This window comes from Mya arenaria, chromosome 3 (assembly GCF_026914265.1).
Source record: "Mya arenaria isolate MELC-2E11 chromosome 3, ASM2691426v1".
NCBI classification, from domain to species: Eukaryota; Metazoa; Mollusca; class Bivalvia; order Myida; family Myidae; genus Mya; species Mya arenaria.
In genome coordinates this window covers 79,453,526-79,480,268 of record NC_069124.1, presented here as the reverse complement: position 1 = coordinate 79,480,268, position 26,743 = coordinate 79,453,526, and the positions used below count along the sequence as shown (strand labels likewise).

The following is a 26,743-nucleotide window of genomic DNA, read 5'->3' as shown; positions in this document are numbered from 1 at the left end:
CAGTACTGCTAGGATATGCAATTTTCCAATTCTTGTTAAGTATGAGAAGTCGCTGCCTTTTCCATCAATACCACTTTTTGTGGCCTGCCTATCTCTTGGCAACCACTGACTATTCAATGAAATGTTTTGGGAAGCTTCACTAAAAAGAGAAGAAATAAGCAGTTTCCGACTCTGTTTTTTGTTAGGAGTTACAACCCTATTTTCTATATAGTATGGTATAGGACCAGTTCGTTCCACTATTCCTGTCAGGGCTATTTTTCAGCAATAACTGGCTTGATTGAATTCAATGGAACTTTATGGGAAGCTTTACTTACGAGATGCAAGTTCATTAATTAATTTTTATATACTGTCGTGTGATATTGATCCATTTATGTCCAGGCTACTTCTCAGCACCTATCAGCTTAAAATCAATGAAACTTAATGAGTAGCATTAAATATCACCATTCCTGCTTAATGAATTTTCTGTGTTTTCCCCCCCCCCCCATCATTTCCAACAATAATCTTATATCTCCTTAATGTGGGACAATTAAACAAAAAAAACAAATTTATACAATGAGTCAATTTATTATGAAGCTAGAATATGATATGACATCTCTCACCAAGTGCGAATGAATACAAATGGTTAAAAGGTTACAAAAAGTGAAAACAATGTAAGCAAAATTAATCTGATACAAAAGCTACCATACAAAAGCTTCTTCATCACATAAACTTATTTTCTAAAGAAATACAGAATAATTACATATAAGACAACCTATAAAATAATAAATTTAAAATATGTCTGAAACATCTTGTCAACATGCATTTCAATAAATCACTAACATGGGTCTGGAACCCATAAACAATTGTTCTCAACAACTTTCATTTTTATCATAGGAAAACTTCAAGAAACATGGGATTTATACTAGATTCTTGTGAACCAGCTTGCTTGTTCCAAAGAAAGTTTATAGAAAACGAACTGAAGAGCTCTTTGGAAATAAAATGGTTCTCAGACTTCATAATGCCATTCAGAGTATGAAACTGGCCCAAAAAATTGCCAGAACACTAATGAGGTATAAAATCATAAAAGCAGCAGCGAACACTTGGTATGGTGGGGCAGCACATAACAATCTCAAATCATTAGCACCTGCTACGGATAATCTACCAATTCTACTAGTTGGCAAAAAGGAACCATTTTAATTTACTGAAATGCATTTGTTTTTAAATCAAGGCAAACTATTTAAACGTCTGTGGTTCCATGGTTCAACTACCAGTATCAGTTTTGCATAAATGGTGGGAAACTTTTGTACCAGTCTGATGTCATAAACGAATAATAAAGTCTGGAATTTTTTATGATTCATGGAATGTTCTTTTTGTCATAAATCTTCTTATATTAAAATTAAGTGATTTCTTTCAATAAGATACTTTACACTACCAAATTAATGAGATGCCAAAATTTAAAGACTGTAGATCACTCCAATTTAGTTTTCCTAAGTGTATGACTAATGTTTTGAAGTGAAACAACCAGATCATGAAAGCATGTGCTATTTTGACCAAAAAAAAGTACACTGATGATATGTGTAACAAGTTTCCTAACTAGAGATTGCTTTTTTGAAAAAGCGCTTGTCTCCCCTATTGTGTGGTCGTAGCTGAGAAAAAATAAATGATGGACATAAAATTTGTAATTCTGGACGGAAGACGAACCAACAGTGAAGTTTGGTTTATTCACCCGTATCAAATAGTGAAGAGAAGAAAGTGTTGTTGATTAATCTTGGAAAATGTAAATGAAGTTTGTATTGTATGAAGTGCATGGGCGCAATTGTTATTCAATTATTTGATCAGAAACCATTTTTCAGCTCAAAGTCATCGTGACCTTGACCTTTGACCAACTGATCACAAAATCAATAGGGGTCATCTACATGACCAACTTGCATACCAAGTATGAAGTTCCTGGGTGCAAGCCTTCTTTAGTTACTTTAGTAACCGTTTCTTCACCTCAAGGTCATGGCGACCTTCACCTTTGACCTTTTGATCTCAAAATCAATAGGGGTCAATTACTAGCCATGAACAAATAGTATACCAAGTATGAAGTTCCTGGACCCAAAGGATCTTTAGTTATTGAGCGGAAACTGTGTTTTCACCTCAAGTTTACTGCGACCTTGACCTATGACCTACAGATCACAAAATCAATAGGAGTCATCTACTAGTCATGACCTACCAGCATACCAACTAGACATCATGACCAACCTCACTTCAAAGTTTGGTGAACCTAGATCAAAGCATTCTCCTGATATTGCACGGAAATATTTTTTTACATTAGAGGTCACAGCGACGTTGACCTTTGACCTTGTGACCCCCCAAAATATAGGAGTTTTCTAAACCTCATGATCAACCTCCCTACCAAGTTTGGTGAACCTAGGTCAAACCATTCTCAAGATATTGAGCGGAAATGTTTTTTACATTGGGGGTCGCCGCGACCTTGACCTTTGACCTAGTGACCCCAAAAACAATAGGGATCTTCTACACCTCATGACCAACCTCCCTACCAAGTTTGGTGAACCTAGGTCAAACCGTTCTCAAGATTTTGAGCAGAAATGTTTAATATTGGGGGTCGCCGCGACCTTGACCTTTGACCTAGTGACCCCAAAAACAATAGGGATCCTCTACACCTCACGACCAACCTCCCTACCAAGTTTGGTGATCCTAGGTCATGCGGTTTTCCAGTTATCGATCGGAAACGAAGTGTGACGTACGGACGGACTGACTGACTACCGGACTGACGGACAGGGCAAAAACAATATGTCTCCCCCAGAGAGGGGGAGACATAACTATTGACATGTGGTTATTCAATGTGTCATATGCATGGCTCCTATGTACATGGAGGGTTTTAACTACACATAAATTTACACGTAATCAGGTTAAATTCTTCCAAAGTTTATAAAAAAAATACAAAAGCACCAAGAAAATGCCGCAAAAAATGCAACAAAAAATCAGATTTAACAAAATAATAATTGCACAAAGCATTTCAGATGGGCAAGAAACAAACACTTATCCAAAACAACCTGCCATCTTGATAATGAAACTCAATTTACATCTGACAACAATAACTAAATATAATGCTTTATAGCTGCACAACAAACTGACTTTCTGAAGAAACTAAAATGCAAAATCTTAATAAACCTTGATAATTTCCCTTTATCTGAACAATTTAAAGGCACGTCTGGTTTTAATCCATTATTCTAACACTTTTGAACAATCAGCTTGTTGGGTACTAAGAAAGCATGACCTACATGGTCTAAACAAGGATTTATTAAGTAATATGAAATACCTATGGATAAATATACCTATCATCTAAATCTAAACAACATGGATATCTACATACTGTTACTCTTGGTCAAACTTCCAAACTTTCTTGTTTTTGTTCTTTATGTCCATACAATTTTATGTACCGTACAATACAAAAACAAAAGATTCCTATTTAACTATTCCTGTTTACAACACAGAAGTTATATGAGATTCAGCATTCTTATCAAATATCACTGTTAAATAATTGTTCTCTATCACTTCACTTAAATGATTTAAGTACAACCTATTTCACAGCCATTCATGGACGTCTGAAGGATCTTAATACATGTTTGGTTCATTAGTCTGATCTTCACAACCTGTAAGCATGAAGTTGTTCACTCCAGCCATTTTGCTTTTGACAACATTAAAAGCAATAAAAGTCTGAATGCCAATATCAGAGGGTCACTATCTGATACAAATTAGTCTTTACCCTTCTAAATTTTGGAGTTGCTCACCAATCAACACTATTTATAAAATCAAGAATACCTAATCACAATAAATATATATTTAATAGCTACGTTGAGTAGTTTTGAGGTCATGAGCTATTCGATGAGAATCCCTGATGATTTTATGAACAGGATGTACATGTAGCTTTAAACATTTTTGATAATATACATGTACTGATAAAAAAGTCCTAGCTGCCCACTGAATATCTCCTTCCTACATAATTGAACATCTTTCTCCCTGAAATTAAAAACAGGTATCAATTAACATCCTGTCACTAACCATGCTGTCGAGAACACATTGCATCATCACAATTTTCTTGTATTTAAAGATGGCCACAATCTATTCAATTATTCAATAAACATAAATTAAAATTGTAGAATATATACCTGAAAGTGGCTGTTTTTCGAGGCTTGTCATACAGACAACAGAACTGGATCATACCCAAGAAATAGATTTGGGGCATGATTTATATTAACTTTCTACCCAATCATGCATAACGTATACTGGTATATCCCATAGTCCAGCAGGCTCAAGTTTTATTGTACACACATCAGTTAGTTATTATTGGGCATACCTGTCCGTCCACTTCGTCTCCCTCCCTATGAGTCCTGTAGATCCTGGACACCCGCTTCACCGTCTTCTTCAACTCCCGGGTTGCCATCTCCTGCAACGAGAAGATACATACTTGCAATTTCCATCAGAAATTATGCAGCATCTATAGGGCCTGCGATAGGGTCAACAGTTTTGCTGAGGTAACACAGTTAGAACTTTATAACATTACAACACCAAAATATTAACAATGTTCAACTCTTTATTTAATGGTGATGCAAAGTCCCCAACAATTCCTACAGAATTAGCTTTAATCATGGCAGAAAGTAATATGACTGTACCTGATCTTCATGTAGGAGAACTGTTTTCATCTCCTCAGCAGTGAACCATTGCTGACCCTTCATGACTAGGTCTGTGGGCGGGCTGTGAGTCTGGCCAGCATTAGAACTCCACACCTGAACCATTGAAAAACAGTCTGATTATTTTTTATCCAATATTCATGCCGATGAGATATCAATTTAGATGTTAAATGCTACATAGAACAATAATCCAGTAGTGAAAGTTTAAGTTTGAAACATAATGATTTATACACTTAAACATGTCGTTTTCCTCGCATTTCCATGTATCTGAATGAACTTGAACATAACACCTGTATACATGCTTTTACAAATTAAGAAAATAATCTTACAGTGACAAAGTGTCCAGCGTTCAGTTTGAGGTTTCTGTGGAACTTGTAGACAGTCTCCTTGTCCCCGGCTGAATGTCGCAGTACCCAGCCTCCCAACACCACATCCTGTGTAAATCCAACCATCATCATTAATTGGATCATCAAAAAAGACCGTTAACTCTATCATCACCATATATGGCTGAGCATAACACTATAATCAAAATAGAATACAGGTAAACAATCTTATCTCAAAACAAGTCGACATAATACATTAACAACATAAAGCATTTTTACATCATCAAAAATAGTATGATAAGTCTAAAATCATCAGGTAGACTTACATCCTCTCCAGTGTTGAAGAGCTTGATGAACTTGCCATCATGGTCTGTGTCATGGATCTCAATGGCACCCTTGGCAGATGCCTCGGAGGCAAAATCATACCCTGATCCAGTCTCCTCTGCAACATCCAGGGTGACACGCTTACGCTTTGTGCCCCGTCCCTTTTTGGGTGTGCTCTCCTGAGATGTGGCTGACAGGTTCAATCTGGTGATAATAATATAATTACATTTGATTTGATGTAAATGTGCACAATCTTAATAATACTTGTAGGGTTATAGCCATGTTTTAGAAAGGACAAGTAGCTGCAGAAAATGGACATTCCTAAGAGAAATATGGCACATTGTATCACGCTGTGAACCACTTGAACATAATAAATGTGACAGAAAAAGTTGGGATTCAAATAAATAAAGTTTACATTCCATTTGATAAGGCTTTGGAGAAGTGGGCTGGATTAAAGAGTAGACAATTTTATTAGGATAGTATGGCCTAGGTTTTACAATGTATATTTGTTTCCATTTATTTTAAGTTCATCTCATAATTTCATAAAATTTTGTATAATTTTATTTTATGACACTATTGTATGCAGGCACTAGACAGAAATCAGCATATTCATGTATGTCTCATTTTTTGTGTGCAATATTTTGATTATTATTTTTTATTTAAATCCTTGCCCATATATTTTGACAATAAAAAATGGTATGTTAACCTGTACACATGCTCCACATTTCACAACTTTAGCTTTAAAAATAAGAAATAAAGTCAAAAGGGTTAGGGCCAGCTATGATCCATGGGGCATAATTTGAACAAACTTGGTGAAGGACCACTATATGATTCTACATACAAAATAGCAAAGGTCTGGGCGTAGGGGTTTCAGACGAGATGACTTTCAAAGATTTCCGAAATTAAGTATTTAAGAGCTTTGTGACCCCCGGGCAGGGCCAGTTTTGACAACAGGGCTTAACTTGAACAACCTTTGTAGTGGATCCCCAGGCAATGTTAAAAGCCAAATATCTAAGCCTTACATTTTTGTCAAGAAGATCATTTTTTTCCTTTCGAATGCCATGGCAGACGGAGTTCTGCACTGAACAAATTTCAAGCTATTTAGGAGGATATGTTGTTTAAAGCAACTGTTGAGTACAGAGGACGGATACTGGACATAGATCGATTACAATACCTCACCGGTGGTTTCAGATACGTTGTTTGAGGGAAAAGGGACTGATGACGAACAATCACCATATATCACAATAGCTCTGGCTTTGCACTTGCAAAAAAGAAGGTTCAATTATGCTGATAATATGGATTTGTAATATACTCTAAATTCTACCAATGTACACACCTATCCTCCTCACTCTCAAGGAGTTTCCTGTAGGCCTCGATCTCGCTGTCCAGCCTTAGTTTGATGTCAAGGAGATCAGCATACTCCTGTGTCTGGTCTGAGAGGGCAAGACGCAAGTCCATGATTTCGTTGTCCTTCTGTAGGAGCCGCTGTTCGTACAGGTCTTGCTCACTGGCCAGCTGGCTTTCTAGGTCTCTGATACGTGACTCGTATGCAGCGTTCTGGAGAATAGTGAAGCATTAAATTGCTATTATCCTGTCACCTGCATACAAATCGGTCCAATAACAAGGTGCCGTGTAAACTTTAGTTTATTAGGATAGTAGACCACGTGATGTTTATCTACAGTCAGGTGGTCATGTGACCGCGAAAACGAACATCTTTTATATATTCTGCAATGTCAGAAGAAAAGCAGAACTGCCGTTTCAGTATCTTATCAATGGACCACTAACAGCCGACCTCAGCAATCACTCGCCCATCAAGTCCCATCATTATGCAAAATAATGACACTGGCAAAACAATCGACCAGAAATCTTCATGAGATGTGAAAATCTTACCCCACCCACAAATGCTGGAAACTGTGAAACAGCATTCAACGATACTCGTCGATAGTTTATTCCATTTCTGTGGTGAATGACAAAATCTCACTTACAACAGAAATGAATGATCTCTTTGCCGGTGCAGTTATGATCATTCAACACTATCAACATCATTTAAATCCATTTAATATGTTGCGATTGTTTGTAAACACTCGTGATCTTGAATTTTGACCTGTGTACTGTACTCTGACTTGCGGAATAATTGTTACATCATCAGATAATGTTCAGAGACTGATCCATGCTTATGCACGTTTAAAAGTATTTTTATGTTTTGAATTGATATTGACGTATTAAAATGCAATGACTTTGAATATAAACGTACTAAAAAAGTTGAACAGTTTTACAAACTATTTTGGGGGCGATTTAAACATGGATACCGAGTGTGATGACGTCAACAGGGAAAAACAGTTGTCCCCCTTACTTTTAAAGATTCTTATTAATTTTAAGGTTTTATAGTGTTTAATTAAACAAAGTAACAGGATAAATAGAATACTAGGTTAGTGCCGTGGATGGAGAAAGTTTATCTGGCTCGGCTGCGGATTTTATCGGGTGAGCCTTCGGCTCACCCGATAAATTCCTCCGCCTTGCCAGATAAACTTCCTCCATCCACGGCACTAACCTAGTATTCTCTATTTATTCCACAAAAGTAAAGTTGCAATCTATCAAAACTTGAATAGAATCCATTTGTTCATCGCTTTGTTCATGTATAATAAATGATAAATCAATTTTAAAATAAAGTATTGAAAAATTTGCAGCATATTTTTTTTTTTAACAAATTACCAAGAACTAGTCCTAAAAGAAGTCCTGCCATACCTGAGCCTTGAGTTTGGTGACCTCTGATTGGAGTTCATCCACGCGCCGCTTGATGAGTATATATTCCTCCCTTGATGAGTTCCCAACGGTCATGCTGCGGTCCAGAGCACCCTGCAGGTCATTCACCTGCAATGTATTCACACAACAGTTAGATTTTTCCTACAGTTTCTCCATCAACTTGTTTACTTTCTGTTAATATATTAATATTCTATAAATTTGTAATCAGTTATAACAATGTCACAGTGTTTTCACCTGAATTTCATACACTTTCCTAATTCTGTTAAAATCAACAATCTTCATTTTCTTAAAATTGTTGTCAAAAGTAATATCTGAAAATTTTCATGCAAACTGCCTTTTATATTAGAGCTTGCAAATGATGAACTGACCAGAGTCAATTTATTGGGATGATTTAATGGTACAAGTTTGTTTGTTTAGACACATCAACAAACAAACAAAACTATTGAAGTGTCAATTTTAATAAAGTCAGTTTGAAATTAAATATTCACTATGAGTTTGAAATTGCCTTCACCTTGCTATAAAACAGATATTAAGGTATAATTATCATATATTATATATTTTTGACTTATCGCTACTGTTACTGGCATGATCAATAGTTATGCATGCTGATGATTGATAAAGTTCTTTGTAAAGGTGATAATACTGACAATCTTGGCGACAGAAAACTTCTGGCACTAACCTCGCCCTCTGCATGTTAGGTGTTTTATTGCATGACAAACTGTTTAATTGATTTTTTGTGTGAAATAAGGCCACATTTCAACTGAAGAATTTCAAAAAAATGCTTAGTAGAGTAGAAGTGTCACAGTCAATGAAATACACAAACTGCTAGTTATTAAAAGATGCATCAGCTGGAAGTTTGAGTTGATTTTTTTCCCAATTCTGTTGCTACAGTATGAATTTGATCGGGTTGGATAGTAAGAAACACCATTTTAATTTTCATTGCAATACATGAGGTATTTGCTGAGCTATTGATTAAATGTGATGACATGAAAAATCTTAACCAAAATTTCTAATCAAATACAGTAATAAAATGGCCACAATTTGCATTCATGCAAACTTGATTTTTTTAAGTAAGTTTGCAGTCCACATATATATTAATCTAGCACGAATTAAGTTTCACTAGCTCAAACCAATGTTACTTTTTAACAGGAAATATTAATATTTGTGTAGTTAAATGAATTTTTTTCTCCTTTTTTATTTCTTTTTGTACACCATTTACAATAAAACACATCAACATCATATCATCATAATTATCAGCAGCAGCAGCAGCAGCAGGGCTACAAGTGCTATACCAGCTTCAGTCTGGAGCACACGCGTCTGTTCAGCAGTTTCCTCACTAGTAGATCTAATGGTTACATTCACTAGTTTAATTATTTTGCATTATTTCAATCAACTTGACAGGGTCTGTTGCAAATAACATAGGCATTATATAGAGATCGGCCCGAGTGTCTTATAGCAGCCAGACATGTAGTTGAGGGAAGTAATGAGCACAAGGGCCAATTACCATGCAACGGTTCAGCTCCAACATGTTTTACCCTCTTTAGTTACATGTGTTTTACATTCTTTTGTAAGTTGGCTATATTTTTGAAAGGTTTACCTCCACTGCAGTTGTCTTCGAGTTTGACAACGAGTCAATTTCCTCTAATTAAACATAGGATTTGAGAGAAAGACCGAAACCAAAATCCAGTTTGTTGCTTATTCATTTTGGCACCAATTCCAGTCTTTGTGAACATTACTTCTCCAACTGATACACACTGAGTAATGCAAATAATTGAGGAAACCCTGAACAAATGTGTTACTATATATAGCAACATATTAACAAGGAATAGTAAATTTTATTGTTGGTAAACTTGGCAAGTCAACTTAACCTTTCAGTGTAGTTATGCCATGACCTATTAACAGTCCAGGATAACTGAATCTTTCATTTTCTAGCCTGTTAATATTTCAAAGTAACCAATTATTTTTCTTGGAGCCTTTCATTTCAGAATCACTTGTTAACACAAATAGACTGTTGCCCTTTTTCATTTTATCAAAGCTTCTTAATTACACTGAATGACTTAAACTTTAATAAGCGTTTATCAACCTGCAGTAAACCACATTAAACCAGTCAAGTATCCACTATGGACATAATTTTCTAGGTTGTTGTAGTTGATATAGATACAGGTAAGTGTAATTTTTGGATTGAATTATTATTTATGTTTTTCTCCAAGAAATAAATAATCGACAGTTTGGGCTAGTGAGTTCAATTTTCAGCCTCGAAGACAAGTCAGTCGATGGTCGAGGGGGTTACATTGAAGACTGTGTTTGATGGTCAGGTTGAGTAAATTAGTGTAAAGTCTTGAGGCAATAATTCATATAGTTGCTGATACTGTCAAAAACTTGTTGGCTCGATATCGCATGGCTCAATACCCTCATTGGATCAAACCAGATGAAAAGGACCAATTTTTTCACTATATTTACTATGTTTGAACATCGGATGGCTTGAATTCACGAGGGTCCATATTTCTCAACGCTCTATGTCATTTTTGCGGTCCCTAGTAAGAATTTCACACTATGTTATGTTTGCTTGGGCGGGCTAAAAAAATAATTTCACACCTTGATTTGTTTGCTTGGCTTCATTTAGCATGAGGTGCTAATCAATTAAATTTGCTGGATTGGTATCTTAATTATTATCAAATTTAAATGGTTTAACAGTTGGAGCAAACATGCCATCACTTTAATTTCTGTCTATAATTGGCACGAGTACAAACGTCAATATTTTGCCATTACATATATAAATCTCAATGCATTTTGATAAGGCGTCATTTACATAAAAATATTGTGCTGAAATCTTCTCCAAATCGAAGAATTCATACAATTGTCATATGCTGATCAATCCAGAGAAGGATCTGGTACTACCGGGGGGATATCTAGATTGGCATCCTTAAAGGTTTCTGCCTTAGGAACTAGATTGCTAGTAATAAAAATAAAAATAAACATTCAGTAAGCAATCCTGCTTGGCTCTGTATTCTCGAGGCTGGAAGTATTTTGGCCAGTCCCTGGAATATGGAGCCAATTGGTTTTGACTGTATATTAACCATAGCCCTATGTGTGATTACATGCAAAATCTCAATGAAAATTTCGAAGTTAAATAATAAAAGGCAATATTTTGCATTTTATGCAAGACAGAGTTATCTTAACTAAGTAGTTAAATGATATTAGTTAACAATACTATAATATGGCTTGTCTATTTTGACACACAATAATAAGTGACTTTTCATATGCCATGACTTCATGCAGACCTAGTCACTAGCCCATTCTCTCCCCTCATGTGTTTCAGGGATTGTGTTGCCCTTCAGGACCCATACTGCCGCTGATTTCATGAAGCATGCATCACACACACCACCTAATGGTGTAGGGGAAGAAACTCTTACCATCATGTACACTTGTTTCAGTGTCCCATAATTACTTCCCTTCCATGTATTACCACTGCAGCATTTATCGAAATTAGACTTTTGGATGAACAAGTCCGAAATTCTTACACAATTGCTTGGCATTAATTTTTTTAACAAGCCCTGCTATATAGAAGAATTTTAGCAAGTCTGGTTGACATTTTATCATAATTATTAGCAGGGGTTACTTTAATTTTGACTACTGCTGCAGTACTGGCTAACCATGTTTGTGTTTTGTTGCAGAGCAATGTTGTGGGATACATGTATACCTGGGCTTCCATCAGTCTGGTAATAGCAATGTTGTGGGATACATGTATACCTGGGCTTCCATCAGTCTGGTAATAGCAATGTTGTGGGATACATGTATACCTATGCTTCCATCAGTCTGGTAATAGCAATGTTGTGGGATACATGTATACCTATGCTTCCATCAGTCTGGTAATAGCAATGTTGTGGGATACATGTATACCTGGGCTTCCATCGCTCTGGTCATTGCAATGTTGCGTGAATATTATGAGATGAGTTAAATATTGATTGTTCAGAGAGTATCATTGCTATTACTGTGAAATCATTAATGTTCGTGGGCATGAAATTTCGTGGTATGCCGAAAAAAAAACAATTTCGTGGGTACTTTAATTCGTGGATTTTCATTTTTGAAAATAAAATAAAATCGAAGATGCGATCGTCCTAGATCGACTGCATAATATCCACGCGCTGGCCCGTGATTTCCGTCTTCTACGTCACTCTGTTTATGACACTCGCTAATGTGGTACGACATGCCAATTAGTGCATATACCCATGTCACTTATCGATTTAATTGGAAATAAGGGTAATAAAAGAGGATGTACCCTGATCATAAATACAGATAGGGGAAGCCATTGAATGCCAATTAAGAATTTTGCAAACTGTGAAAACACCGAAAAGGTGCGTATATTGTCACGTTCGGAGCTTAGTAACCTTTAATGTACTAGTAATCGATTAATTATTTCATTAAATAAAAAAAATCGAGTACAGACACTCATCACTCATCCATCTTGTAAACTTGGAGATTTTCATTCACAGCACATGTTTAAGCACGTGCTTATAACTGTCATTTGCTGCATAAAACACATTTAATTGATTTGGTTCATTAATTGTTAAAGGCAGTTATAATATATTAACAGAATTATGATTGTAAGTTATACAGTGAGACAGGTTTTAACACTGTATACTGCGACCTCTGTAAATAATATACTAGAGTATGTACGTAACAAGGCAATTGAAAAAGTGAATAAAGGGTTTATATTTCGTGGGATCTTGAATTCGTGGATCACCCAACCCACGAAAACCACGAACATTAATGCCCCACGAACATTAATGATTTCACAGTACATGAATTCATATTGCAATCAAGTCAAAATATCTGCCACTCGAGCTATGTCTCTTAAAAATGCATATGTAATGTCTAGGCATGATCTAATGATTTCATCTTTCTTGTGCAAGTGTTTGGTGTTGTTGTGCTGGCCCATAAGCATTCTCCATGTTGTCTGTTACAGTGATCAATCATTAAATACATTCTTTCTTTTTTTTTCATCTGTTGTTTCAGACTTTATAACAGGTGGGATTATTTAACAAATTACCATTCAATGTATCCACTTATAATATTGAATTGATAGAACAGCATTAATGTATTTGATAAATTCCTTCATGTACTAACAACCACCAATCAAAACATAATGCCATAAAGTATAAACTCCTGTGCAATTTTATTTCTATGGGAAGTTTTGACTACAGACAGTACTAGAGTGTATATAAATGCATGTAAAATAAGGCCAAGCACATCAATCCTATCCATCACAACACAATGCTTAGAGCTGAATTTTCATGTGGTCATACAGAGTTCAATCTCCTCTTCACTGAAAACTCAATGATCTATCCATTTCAACTGCACCATGTACCCACCTTTCTGTCGTACAGGTCCTCAACCTCCTCCCGAACGACCCGGATCTGTTCCTCATACTCCATTCTGGTCTGCTGCAGAGCATCCTGTAGCTTGTTCTCATAGTCGGCACGCAGACCAGTGTCGGTCTCATCTATGGTTGTCGTAGTTCTTGTGCGAGTCTCATTCAGCTCCTTCATGTCAAGAATAGGTATATAAATATAGGTTATATAACAAGAGGGCCAAATGGCCCTGAATCGCTCACCTGTCATATATTGCACATTGGTTTGATAAGAAATCTGGATGGTTCAAAGTAGTTAAGGTTTTATAGAAGTCTGGAATAAGCTAGGACTTATGGAGTATATCAAGTAAGAGGATGATATGTTGAACAGTGATGATAACATTGAGTCTGGTGAATGAACAACAAGAATTAGTTTAATTGCTTTTATTAATGAACTCAGTATTATAACAAGTGTTGGCAGTAACATATCTTTTAAAAATGTAAACTATCAAAATGGGAGATGTAATAAACTGGGCTTGCTATTTTACTGCACATATCTTTCATGTCAGTAACACTCGAAAGAGGAGTTGACATTATACAGATATAGATAGATAATTCACTTCTTCCATGAATTTGATGCTAGCTTGATCCCTGTTTAGGAAGACAAATATTGAGATTTACTTTTAAATATTTATGGAAAGTTACCTACCAAAGCAAGATTATCAGTGATTTTAAGACATTTACATCAGAGAAATATTAAGGCTAGTGGATTTTCATTGACCAGGGTTAGTGAAAATTTGTGATATACTAGCCCGACTTTCTTGTGTCTTCAGTTAAGATGATAATTTTGATGACGGCATGAGGTTTTTTTTTTTCGTTAATCAATATAAAATATATCTAAAATATACAAAACTAGAAATGTGTCCATAGGACACGGATGCCCCCACTTCGATTTTTTGTCACAGAAAATAAGCCATAATGATTATTCAGGATAATCTGCACAAGGGCAAATCCTTTTCAAAAATTAGATCGGATAAGATATTTTTTAAGTATTGTTGGGAAATAAAGGGCCCTAACTCCTAAATGATTAAAGCGATTTCCATGGCTATCGAACTTGATCAAGGTATTATGGTCACAAACATGTGTTAAAAGTTTGGTGAGGATTGGACAAACAGTTTTCAAGAATTAGATCGGAAACAATCTTCGGGACGTATTTTTCAAGTCTTTTTTTGCAAATAAAGGGCCGTAACTCCTAAATGACAAAAGCGATTTCCATGGCTATCGAACTTGATCAAGATATTATGGTCACAATCATGTATGTAAAGTTTGGTGAGGATTGGACACATACTTTTCAAGAATTAGATTGGAAACATATATTTTTGAAGTATTTTTGGCAAAAAAGGGCCGTAACTCCTAAATGACTAAAGCGATTTCCATGACTATCGAACTTGATCAAGATATTATGGTCACAAACATGTGTTTAAAGTTTGGTGAGGATTGGACAAACGTTTTTCAAGAATTAGATCGGAAACAATCTTCGGGACGTACGTACGTACAGACAGACAGACAGACAGACGTACGTACGGACAAGGGCAACCCTATATGCCGCCACTTTGTGGGGGCATAAAAAAGTATTGCTATATGGCCAAAAACATGTTGTTGGCCCATATTGAAAATTGGTATGTGTACTAAATATGTTATCCAATTTAAATTAAGACGTTAATTGTCTTTGTGAGTTCGGAGAAGATTTTTTAAGTTTTCACTATAACACATACCGTATTATATCATGCATAGGACGCACTTTTTTACCCCCAATTATCGTCTTAAAAATTGCCTGCGTCCTTTCTTTGCTATTAGAATTTCATCTGTTTTTTTTTTTCCAAGTCCATTTCAGGTCGAAAATATCGGACCGGGGAAGAACGCGGTAATAGTAAGTATCTGTACTGCGTCACCGAAGTGAAGAACTGACATAGATGAAATCATGCAAGTTAACACACGCAGAAATATATTGAATGTTTACTTTAAAATGATTTATTGAGAAATAAATTGAAAACAAACACGAGTGTTTACTTTTTTACAAAAGGGACGCTACTCATAAAAACTCGATGTGAGCACTTTAACTGGATTGAGTTATAACGGCAACGAAAAATCGGGAAAGGAGGTATTTATCAATTAATCGTGTTCATAATTTTAATTGCTTCGATATTTTACAAAACATTTTGTTGTATGTTACTGTTTTAAAAAAATAATAAAGGAATGTGCATAACGCAAAGTAGCATTATTGTCACTATCAAATCTTTTCAAATGTGCGAAGGTGTGAAAAACACCCGCTATCTGTCATTAGAAAAACATCAATAGAACAAACTATTGCGATGTTAATACCGTATTGTTGTTTGTTCGCACTTTACCCGAGGTGCCTTCTGCTGGCAAGGCTAATTACCGACACGCAATAATTATGCTGACATGCTTTAATCCGCGCAGCGACAAGCCTTATCAAAACAATCATTAGTTTTGACAATACACAGTTTTGCAACGGTTGCAACGGTTGACTGTCATTCAGAAGGCATGTCGGGAGATGCAACGGTTGCAATGGTTGACTGTCAGTCAGAACTAGTCTATTACAGCATTTGTATAAGTCTTATATTACGCGTGAATGTTCTCAAAATGTCAAGACATATATCATTGTTGTGTATGTTTAATTACTGAAATACGACGATAATTATCGAAATACACAAGACACTTATCGAAATATGCCTTTTGATACAATTTTTGTTTGTTTTTTTTACTTCAATATATGTTATAAATACTTTACCAACCTCAATTTTTCGGCTCTGATTTTGACATTTTTCCGCTACGTCCTATCTTATATATTAAGGGGTTTTACCCGTTTTCTCAACAAATTTTTTGCCTGCGTCCCATCTATGCTAGCGTCCTATACATGATATAATACGGTATAGAAAAAAAACCATCAGCCCCGGGGTGTGGCCAATTTTGACCCTAGGGCCATAATTTGAACAAACTTTGTAGAGGTCCACTAGACGATGAATCATGCCAAATATCTAAGCTCCAGTCCAAGTAAGTTCAGAGGAGAAGATTTTTGAAGTTTTAACTATAAACATATAGAGAATACCCTAACCCCCCGAGGCGGGGCCAATTTTGACCCCAAGGCCATAATTTGAACAATCTTGGTAGAGGACCATTCCTACCTACCATATATCAACGGCCTAAGCCTTGTGGTTTGGGAGAAGAAGATTTTTAAAGTTTTTTCCTTTCATTCTGCATGGAATTGAATTCTTTGAACAACTTTGATAGAAGACCACCCAAGGAACATCCCTATGAAGTTTTATTAATATTGGCCCAGCGGTTAAGGAGGAGATGTCTTTTAAGTAAATTGTTGACGGACGATGCACGACGAACGCCGGACAAAAGGCGATCACAAAAGCTCACCTTGTCACAAAGTGACAGGTGAGCTAAAAATAGATCACTTAATCAGTACGGATTTTGATTTCTAATAAACGATAAATAGGAACATTAAAAACAGTACTTATTTCGCCATTGTTTCAGCTTTATTAATTCTGTATGACACTAGAACTCCGCGAGTCGGATGTGTCGCCTGACGAATTATTTACTGTCGACATTATAGCTGTTAGATTGGCATTTTATTCATTTATAGACAATGATGTTGCCATTTAACTTTCAAGTGTAGGTGGCATTTGAACCCTCAATCATATATACCTACGGAATAAGTTTCAGGTTGAAACCTCCTATAGTTTACGAGATATGCCACGGACAAAACCTAAGCAAGAAAATTAACAAAGGGCAATAACTCTAAAAATATGGCAGCAAGAGTAACGGTTCTTGTGCACCGCACTTGCCCTCAATGAGATCTATCTAGCTATGAAGTTTCAAGTTGATACCTCTTATATTCTTCAAGATATGCCCCGGACAAAACTTTAAGCATGAAAATTAACAAAGGGCAATAACTTTAAAACTAAGAAAGCAAGAGTTACTGTTATTGTGCACTGCACTTGCCCTCAATGAGATATATCTAGCTATGAAGTTTCAAGTTGATACCTCTTATATTCTTCAAGATATGCCCCAGACAAAACTTTAAGCATGAAAATTAACAAAGGGCAATAACTTTAAAACTAAGAAAGCAAGAGTTACTGTTATTGTGCACTGCACTTGCCCTCAATGAGATCTATCTAGCTATGAAGTTTCAAGTTGATACCTCTTATATTCTACAAGATATGCCCCGGACAAAACTTTAAGCATGAAAATTAACAAAGGGCAATAATTTTAAAACTAAGAAAGCAAGAGTTACTGTTATTGTGCACTGCACTTGCCCTCCACGAGATCTATCTACATATTAAGTTTCAAGTTGATAACTCTTATATTCTACAAGATATGCCCCGGACAAAACTTTAAGCATGAAAAATAACAAAGGGCAATAACTCTAAAAATATGGAAGCAAGAGTAACAGTTCTTGTGCACTGCACTTGCCCTCAATTAGATCTATGTACATATGAAGTGTCAATTTGATACCACTAATAGTTTAGGAGATATACCCCGGACAAGCGAAAATGGGACGCGGACGCTGCCGCCGCCGCCACCGCTGCCACTGCCGACAAAAGTAACCCCTATATGTCGTCTTTTCAGGCGACACAAAAATATCAATTATGGTAAGGTTAACTGTTATACAACAAAATACAATTACCCTTTTTTTCATATTATATGATTTTTGTTAAGACTTATACAAATTTCTCATCCTGTACCTGTTCATGGATCTGTGACTTGAAGGCAAGTTCCTCCTTGAGAGTCTGTATGCGGTTTTCCAGGTCCACACGTAACAATGTCTCCTCCTCCAGTTGCTTCCTGAGCGTGGCCATCTGGCGTTCCAAGTTAGCTAGCTCACCACGCAAACGCTACAAATATAACAAAACATGCCTTACTAGAGTATATATAATACTCACCACATATTTCTTTTTCGCAGCTCAAGAAGCAGAAGTCAAAAATGAGAAATTTATTAAAGACATGGAAATAATCAGTAATTCACTAGAAACCACTCGATAAACTGATAATTTCTTTCCTAAAATGAACAACAGTTGTTCTGATTTCAAATACAAAATAGCTACATCAACATTCAAGTGTCATGTCATGTGTAAATCTTCTTACTGCAGATTCGGCCTCTGCATGTTTGCGGTTGTTCTCTGCATCTTGAAGGCGGGCCTTGGCATCCCCCAGCAAAGCTTCCAGTTCCAGATTTCTCTTCTCAGCGTTCTTGGCATCTCGCTCCCGCTTGAGGTACCTACAATCACAGATCAAAACTATACATCCCCTGCTGCCCATTCTAAGGAGTATTTAAAGAAAAGCTGTCACAGAGACGACACACTCGACTATCCGCTTTTAAGTTTAAAGATTGCAAATCTTTGGTGAATATACTTATGTGAATATATTTATGTTGTAGCCATAATTTGCATTATATGCAAAATAGAGTTATCTAACTTAATGAATTAAGCATGACGAATGGTTAAGAATGCTTGTATAAAGTTTCAATGCAATACATGAAGTAGATGCTGTGATATGAACTAATATTTGGTTACATGTTAAACCTTAACAAGAATTTCTATATCAAATAATAATAGGCAAAATTTGCATTATTTTCAAATAGAGTTATCTTTATCATTTTAGTACCGGTATATTTGATATTCAGGCATATGATATGTAGAACGTCTCAATGCAAAACATCATGTAGTTGCTGAGAAATAACATGCAAAACCTACCCATAATTTTTATGTTGAATAATAAAGGCCCATAAATTGCATTATATGCAATATAAGAGACTTACTGACTTAGAGTTATATAACTTGGTTATTCAAAAATGTTGGATGATGGAGTACCATTTTATAAAGTCTCAAGGCAATACATCAAGTTGTTGCTGAGATATTAACCTTTATGTGCTTACATTCAAAACCTTAACCAATTTTTTTTAAGTTAAATAAAAAAGGCCCATAATTTGCATTACTTATTGCTATATTCAAAATAGTGTTTTAAAACTTCATAAATTAAGAAGGCTGTATAGTTGAGAACACATATATATTAAGTTTCAATACAATATGTGATGTATTTGCCGAGATAATGACTTAAAGCCTTTCGGTGCTTGCATGCTAAACCTTAACCAAAGTATGACACAGACACCAGGGTAAGTAGTATAGCTCTCCTTATTCTTCTAATAGTCTAGCTAAAATACAATATGTAACTGAAGTGGGAGACCTTAGTCATTTCCTACTCAACAGGATGTTGCCTTATTAGAGAGACAATATTCTTAAAACAATTTAGATTTTATTACTTAAATTGTAAAATGTATTAGCCAATATCAGGAGAAGAATTGAACCGAATATAATTCATGGAAAAAACTTCTATATCTTGGAACACTGGACTGTTTTAATAGCTTCACTTCTGTTCATATTTTGATAGTGAATTTCGATAGTCATTATATGTAATGTTTAAACATAATTTTCATTTCAATAAATATCTAAATTGAGCCATCATATATTATCTATTTATCGTGTTTTTGTATTATTACTGTACTTTTAGTGTCTGATTTTAAACCACTGTGCTACCTGAGGTTATAAAATGTTTATCAAAGGGGAGCAGCTATAAAGGTTAATGACAGCTCGTAAAAAAAACCTGAGGGAGTGTAATGAACTGTGACGGTAATTAAATTCTTCAGCTAACTGTAAAAAAGAAGAAAAAAGAATTCAAGAACTCTGATGCTTAGTTAACTCTTCTTTTTTCTTTCTTCATTAAATTAAAATGTTTAGGACCCTGCTATAAATACCTTCAATAAATACAATACTTTGTTTAAAAAACACTTTTAGAAATGGCTTTGTGTTCATTTGGCTTAAGAAATAGCAGATGATGTCAATGTCAATTATCAGTGTCTATGAAGATCTATAAAGATCTGATAATTACAAATAATAACATTGCTCAACTACAAATGCACTATTGTAAGATGAAATGCAAACACACTGGCCATCAATAGCTTGTTTATCTATTTCCCCTCTAGGGGCAAACAAATTGGATAAAATCTTTCTTTGTTTACCTGTGGTATTATAATAAAGTACTAATGAAAGTTTGATCCAATCATTTTTACCCCCTATCTGAGATGAAACTTAAAAGTCATGTAATTTCCTAAGACATAATAATAAATGTCTTAAATTATAATATTCAAGGTAAAAAATGGGTAAATCTTTTGCACAAAGATAGTAAGTAGATCAGTGCCTTAGGTATAAGGTTTATATGCTTAGAGCAAACATATAAATTAAGTTACATGTTTAAGAGGGAGTTATCATTGTTACAAGTGCTATCTTTATTATACAAGAAATCACCACAAGTATGTAACCCACCCACTCCACCATGATACATTCACGCTGTTCTTCTAAGTCATTCTGTAAAACATATTTTAATATTTTTCTTTCAAGTATGATGAACGACAATTTGCTTCATTGATGAGAGATTTCTCTGCTCAATTCATCAAGGGAGATTTATTTTTGTAAATTAATGCCATGCTTGATTTCTTCATGAACAACTTTTTTCTCCCACACAACTCTGCTTACTCATGTGTAAACTGCAAGCTCAACAGAATGTCATAAAGGGATGCTTCAATAATATTCAGTGTTATTTCTCATTCTCATTACAAAGCAGCCTAAGCAGGAATACAATTTGAAATATTCAAACATTAATAATTTCAAATATAATATCCTATACTGTAATTGGACTGTTTGTGTTAAATGCATAAGTACCTACACTCTTTTTAAACATATGCATCTACATGCAAATATGCTTATATACCTATTTTCATGTGTGCATTTTGTCAGATCAAATGTTTTATGTTTCAATTTGTAATATTATTTACAATGTGTTCTCGGCTGCAGCTTCATATTACGAATAAATAGTTTGAATTCAATCTATTTTTATATATTCTAAAATGCAGGACCACTTTTTATAATATTAACAAGAAAAATAGTACAATAAAGTTTTGTTTATTTACTTTCTTATAATCATAATAAGAATATTGAGACCTTGGCAGGATGTCCTTTGATATAGAAGTAAAAAATTGCTGTGATTTAGAATTTGAAAGATTTAATGTCAAAAGAAGCACATGCCAGACACTCGTTAAATGCTACCTTCACTGAGAAATATCATAAATATGTCACAATTTATGCCTTTTAATTCAAATATTAGCATTTGATGAAAGTAGTGGGTGGGGGTAAGAAACAACTGTTCAGTTACTTGGTTAGAGCGACATGCATGTGTTCTGGCGGTTCAACCCCCGCACTTAGCAAACTTTTTCGTGGTTTACTTTAGGCCTAAAAAAAAAAATTGTTTGGTTAGGGTTACATCCTTTTCAAAAATAGGTAGGGTAGGTAGGCTTTTTATTTTTTTTTTATTATTTTTTTTTATTAGGCTTTATATAAGAATGTCATTTTCATCATTGGAGAATGGTGTTAAAGTTATCTTCTATATAAGCAATTAAGGTTTTAAACTACATATTGAAAAGCAAAAAAAAAAAGCAAAAAAAAAATTTTTTTTTTTTTTTTAGTTTTTCATTTTTTTTTTCAAACTGACTATAAAAACGTTAGGGTCGGCGCCTATTCCGTAGGTAGGGTCGGGTAACCCGAACCAAATGTATTTTTTTTTAGGCCTTACTAGTGTCGGAGGTAAAAGCTTAGAGTGTATGGGTTAGCTTGAAAGGTGAATGGGGAGGAGTGTAATGTGTGTGGATAAGAACAAGCCATCCGGTTAGCTCAGTTGGTTCGAGCACTGTGCTTGTGTTCCAGCGGTCGTGGGTTTGAGCCCCCATCAGGCGCCCCAGGCTTAGTTTTACATTATAACTCATATAAAGGTGCCCTGTTTCCAACACTGTTAATAAGTGTAACAGTCCTTGTAATTCATTTAAAAATTCATGATAATAATTACAGTATATCTCTGCCCCTTAAAGCTGCACTCTCACAGATTGAACGTTTTGACAACATTGACATGTTTTTTGTCTTGAAATAATCCATTATTTGCGAAAATCCGTGGAATCCAGTTATCAAAGATTGCTGACAAAACATTAGATCCCATATTGTCAAAAATTGATGTTTTATGCATTTTTCTTAAACCGTTCCAGTGATATTTTTTGGTGAAATTAACCGCAGAATAGCAGCTGTTTCCCCTCGCCGAAATTCATCCAATTTCCCCCAAAAATAGTCATATTTTCCCCAAAAAAGGTAATCAATTCCCCTCAGAAATGAATAAAAAATAACGCCCAACAATAGCAGGAACCGCTTCCATCCGGAATAGGGCCCGGGAAATACTTCTGTTCATCATCACCGAGAAGCAGGTAATTCGTCTAATGATACTGATCAATTTGTTTATGATTTCCTACGTTTTGACATCAACTTTCCGGAAAACAATAACAAATAATAAGAAACTGTTTAATGTTCAAATTACAATACATTTCAGTATTATTCTTTGTTTCTTATGTATGATTTTAATGTTCATTGAATTTGTATTTTACAAGATGATTAGCTCATGTTTTTTTTTATGATAGTAACTGCAATTTAAGAGATTGTATTATGCTCAAAGTACAATGTTTTTTTGTTACGTATGTATGATTTCAGTGTACCTTTGTTTATTGGTTTTTTAAGATCTTGCATTTAATTAACATATCACAAGACCAGAAAGCTGAAATTGCAATTTGTTTGGTGAGAAAGTGATAATGCTTAAAATGGATCATTTGGCACAAAAATCATGTTTTACATGTTTGATGATAGTAACCGTCATTAAAGAGAGTTGAAACAGTTTTAATAGGTGTCTTTGTTACTGGTTATTTTAAATGACCATTTTAATGTTCATTGTATTTTCCCAATTTTGGGAATTAATGCGCTTATTTTCCCAATTGTAAAGCCGCAGGTAGTTTTGAAAATTTAAATAAAAATCACTGCGTTAGTTCAGGTTAAGCCATAAAACATTAATTTTCGAACAGAAATATGAAAATCTTCGATCTGATTTTTTGTCAGCAATCTTATATCATTGGTTTGCAGATATTTACGCAAAAATTTGCTCTTTCCAAGACAGAAAATAAAAAAAGTTGTAAAAATGGTATATCTGTATGAGTGCAGCTTTAAGTATTAATAATTATCATTTTACTCTTTATAATAATAAAAAAGAAAGTGCTTGTATATTCATTCAAAAATAAATATACTGTGTAAATACCCATTTTCACATACTGATGGTAATACATCTTTATTTCATTGGAAACAATGGTGTGTATACATAACATAGTTAGTCCAAATAATTGTACATCTACGGATTTTTTTTTACGAATTTTGATATGGCAAATCCTTCACGTACAAATTGTTTTGTACCAAAAGTGGGTAGTTATTCCGATCGGGATTCCGGGTTAAAGCATTTAGCATCTACAGAATATTATAAAAACAAGAAATATTACTAGATTACGTTATTTTATATCAGTTCCATACATAAAAATGTCATGTCCTATGAATAATTATGAGTTTGACATGTTTTTTTTTATTTCTTGCTGTCAAAACATATCAATACATACATAACGGGCACCTGCAAGGCTTCAGAGCACAGTTTTAAAACAATCGGAACATTTCGGCCATGGCCGAGTTGTTTCGTTTGTATTTACGAGGTCTATCTCGAAAGGTGTCGGAGGTGGCCAAGTTATTACGATTGGGTTGAGTTGTTCCGCTTGGCATAATTGTTGTCTGTGTCAGTCAACTTTCGTTTTATTAGAAAGGTAAATAATTTGTGTTAATGCATTAAATGCTTGTTTTGTGCAAAATAACTTTTCACTTACATGGTTAAATATGAATATAAACCATATAACACTTCACTTTATACAATTTCAATATTTTTCAAAACATCCCCGGTTGTTGCACAAACCCATTAAGACGTTAGGGATTGGAAGAATCCCATATAACACGTCTATTATTTTAGACAGGGCCTAAAAAAATACATTTGGTTCAGTTTACCCGACCCTACCTACGGAATAGGTGCCGACCCTACCGTTTAATAGTGAGTTTGAAAAACTAAAAAAAAAACAACTAAAAATTGATTGCTTTTTAATATGTAGTTTTAACCTTAAATGCTTATACAGAAGATAACTTAAACCCCATTCTTCAATGATGAACATGATTTTCTTATATAAAGCCTAATAAAAAAAAGAAGCCTACCTACCCTACCTACTTTTGAAATGTATGTAACCCTAACCAAACAATTTTTTTTTTAGGCCTAGGGTAAAAAATGACTTCAGTTTGGTACGAAATGACCAAAAATTGAAGGGTAGAAAATGGTCAGGGTAGGAATTGACTACTTCCCAATCAAATTACACATCATTCGACATAGATACATTTTCTAATATTAAAATGTGCAAATAAACTATCAATGTGTATTTCCTGGAATTAAACAATACTCGCTGTTTTCTATTAAATTCCATAAAAAAATATTGAAAAATTTAATTTACTTCGTTTCCAACTAATGTGATTTTTTACTCTGCTTACTTTGTTTTCCAATCGTCGGCTTCAGTTTTGTATTTGTCAGCCTCCAACTGCTGTTTTGCCTTGTCTTTAGCGGTGTCATCTAGATGCTTTCTTGCTTCTGCCAACTCGGATTCATACAGGGATTTTATGTTTGTTACTTCACGTGTAACGGTTTCTTCCGTAGATCGAACCTGGACTTGTAGTCTGCTGTTTTCAGATTCTAGATATCTGACCCTGTCGATGTACGCAGCGAGCCTGTCGTTGAGATTCTGAAGCTGCTCTTTTTCCTGCATGCGCGTAATGCGCGCAGGTGATGGAGATCGCCCTCGCCGGCCAGAAAACGTTCCCGATGTTGTCGGCGTTTCTGCCGAGGTAGATTGACTTACTGTCGTCGTCGTAATCGACTTCCTACTCTGTCTGGCCGCCATAACTGATTTAAATTTAAAATACGCCTATAAAATATGTATTTACACACACTTATCCTATGTAAACACGCCGATCAGATCCAGCTACCGGTATAAATGGCTGACGTCTCGCGATAACGCGTTTTATTTATGTCACGTGACTATAGGTGAGTGTCTCATTTACATATTGTAGTGGTATAAATCTTGATTGAGAATCATCATCATCATCATCATCACCACCATCATCATCATCATCATCATCATCATCATCATCATCATCATCATCATCATCATCACCATCATCATCATCATCATCATCATCATCATCATCATCATCATCATCATCATCACCACCACCACCACCACCACCATCATCATCATTAGCAGCAGAAGCAGCAGCATCACCTCATCATCATCATCATCATCATCACCACAACCACCACCACCACCACTACCATCATCATCATCATCATCATCAGCATCATCATCATCATCATCATCGTCATCATTATCATCATCATTTTAATAGCACCATGTTCCGAAATCATCTTCGGTCTTTAATATTGGTTTAACGCGAATATCCGTCACATAAATTATAATGATTATGTTGAACATATGATCCTATCATCCCGGGGTGATGCCACTGTTGACCCCAGTGGCATAATTTAAAGGCATTTAGTACAGGACGACTAAACGAGGCTTCATTACAATCATGTATCCGGGCCATGCGGGACAAATATATAACTGTTTCATCATGATATATAAAGTCTATGAAAAACATGCAGCAGGGGTGGAATCACTATTGAACCCAGGTGCATAATTTGAAGGAATTTGATAAAAGACTACGAGAAATTATTATATAAAAATTGCTACATACCAAATATCATACTTTTGACCCAGATATGAACTAGATGATTTCATATTGAAGCTGCACTTTCACAGATAGACAGTTTTGACATTTTATCTTTAGTTTTTGTCTCAGAATTATATGATTTTTATATCAATGCCTTCAATTCGGTCGTAAAAGATTACTCACAGCCTCCATTATTTGGAAAACTGTTGAAAATTTCATTTTTCTTAAAGTGTTAGTGAAGCTTTAGTTGTCAGAACGGTCAATCTGTGAGAGTACGTCGGTGCAGCGTTTACGATTGTCAATCTTTTGCTTGTCGTGGCATCTAATTAAATCACTCCATGGCACCATTTATTTGAAGAAATTTGATAGAGGACCACCTTCTAAATAAAGAAGCGTCCCTGTAAAGTTTGGGTGAAAATTTCCCAGACGTATTTGAAGAGAAGATTTTAAACTGTTTAAATCAATTGTTGGCGCTTTCCGGCGATGGGGGCACGGGAG

At 35.1% G+C, this 26,743-nt stretch overlaps 1 protein-coding gene across 2 annotated transcripts; it reads right to left on the bottom strand.

Annotated features, from left to right (window-relative positions):
* Positions 1 to 550: 550 nt before the first annotated feature.
* Positions 551 to 25,519, bottom strand: LOC128227945 (lamin-B1-like). 2 transcript variants are annotated; one of them, XR_008259876.1, is made up of 12 exons: positions 25,010 to 25,519; positions 18,612 to 18,744; positions 18,212 to 18,361; positions 13,459 to 13,629; positions 8,069 to 8,194; positions 6,660 to 6,880; positions 5,326 to 5,527; positions 5,006 to 5,110; positions 4,659 to 4,772; positions 4,343 to 4,432; positions 2,801 to 4,005; positions 551 to 1,568 (listed from the first exon to the last, which is right to left on the bottom strand). XR_008259876.1 is itself a non-coding variant. In XM_052938916.1 (11 exons), the coding sequence occupies exons 1-11, from the start codon at positions 25,414 to 25,416 to the stop codon at positions 3,982 to 3,984; spliced, it is 1,743 nt and encodes a 580-aa protein (XP_052794876.1). In that variant the 5' UTR covers positions 25,417 to 25,519; the 3' UTR covers positions 551 to 3,981. The 2 variants fall into 2 exon arrangements, 1 of the variants encoding a protein (XP_052794876.1); XM_052938916.1 differs by having other exon boundaries at positions 551 to 4,005.
* Between the last annotated feature and the right edge of the window lie 1,224 nt (positions 25,520 to 26,743).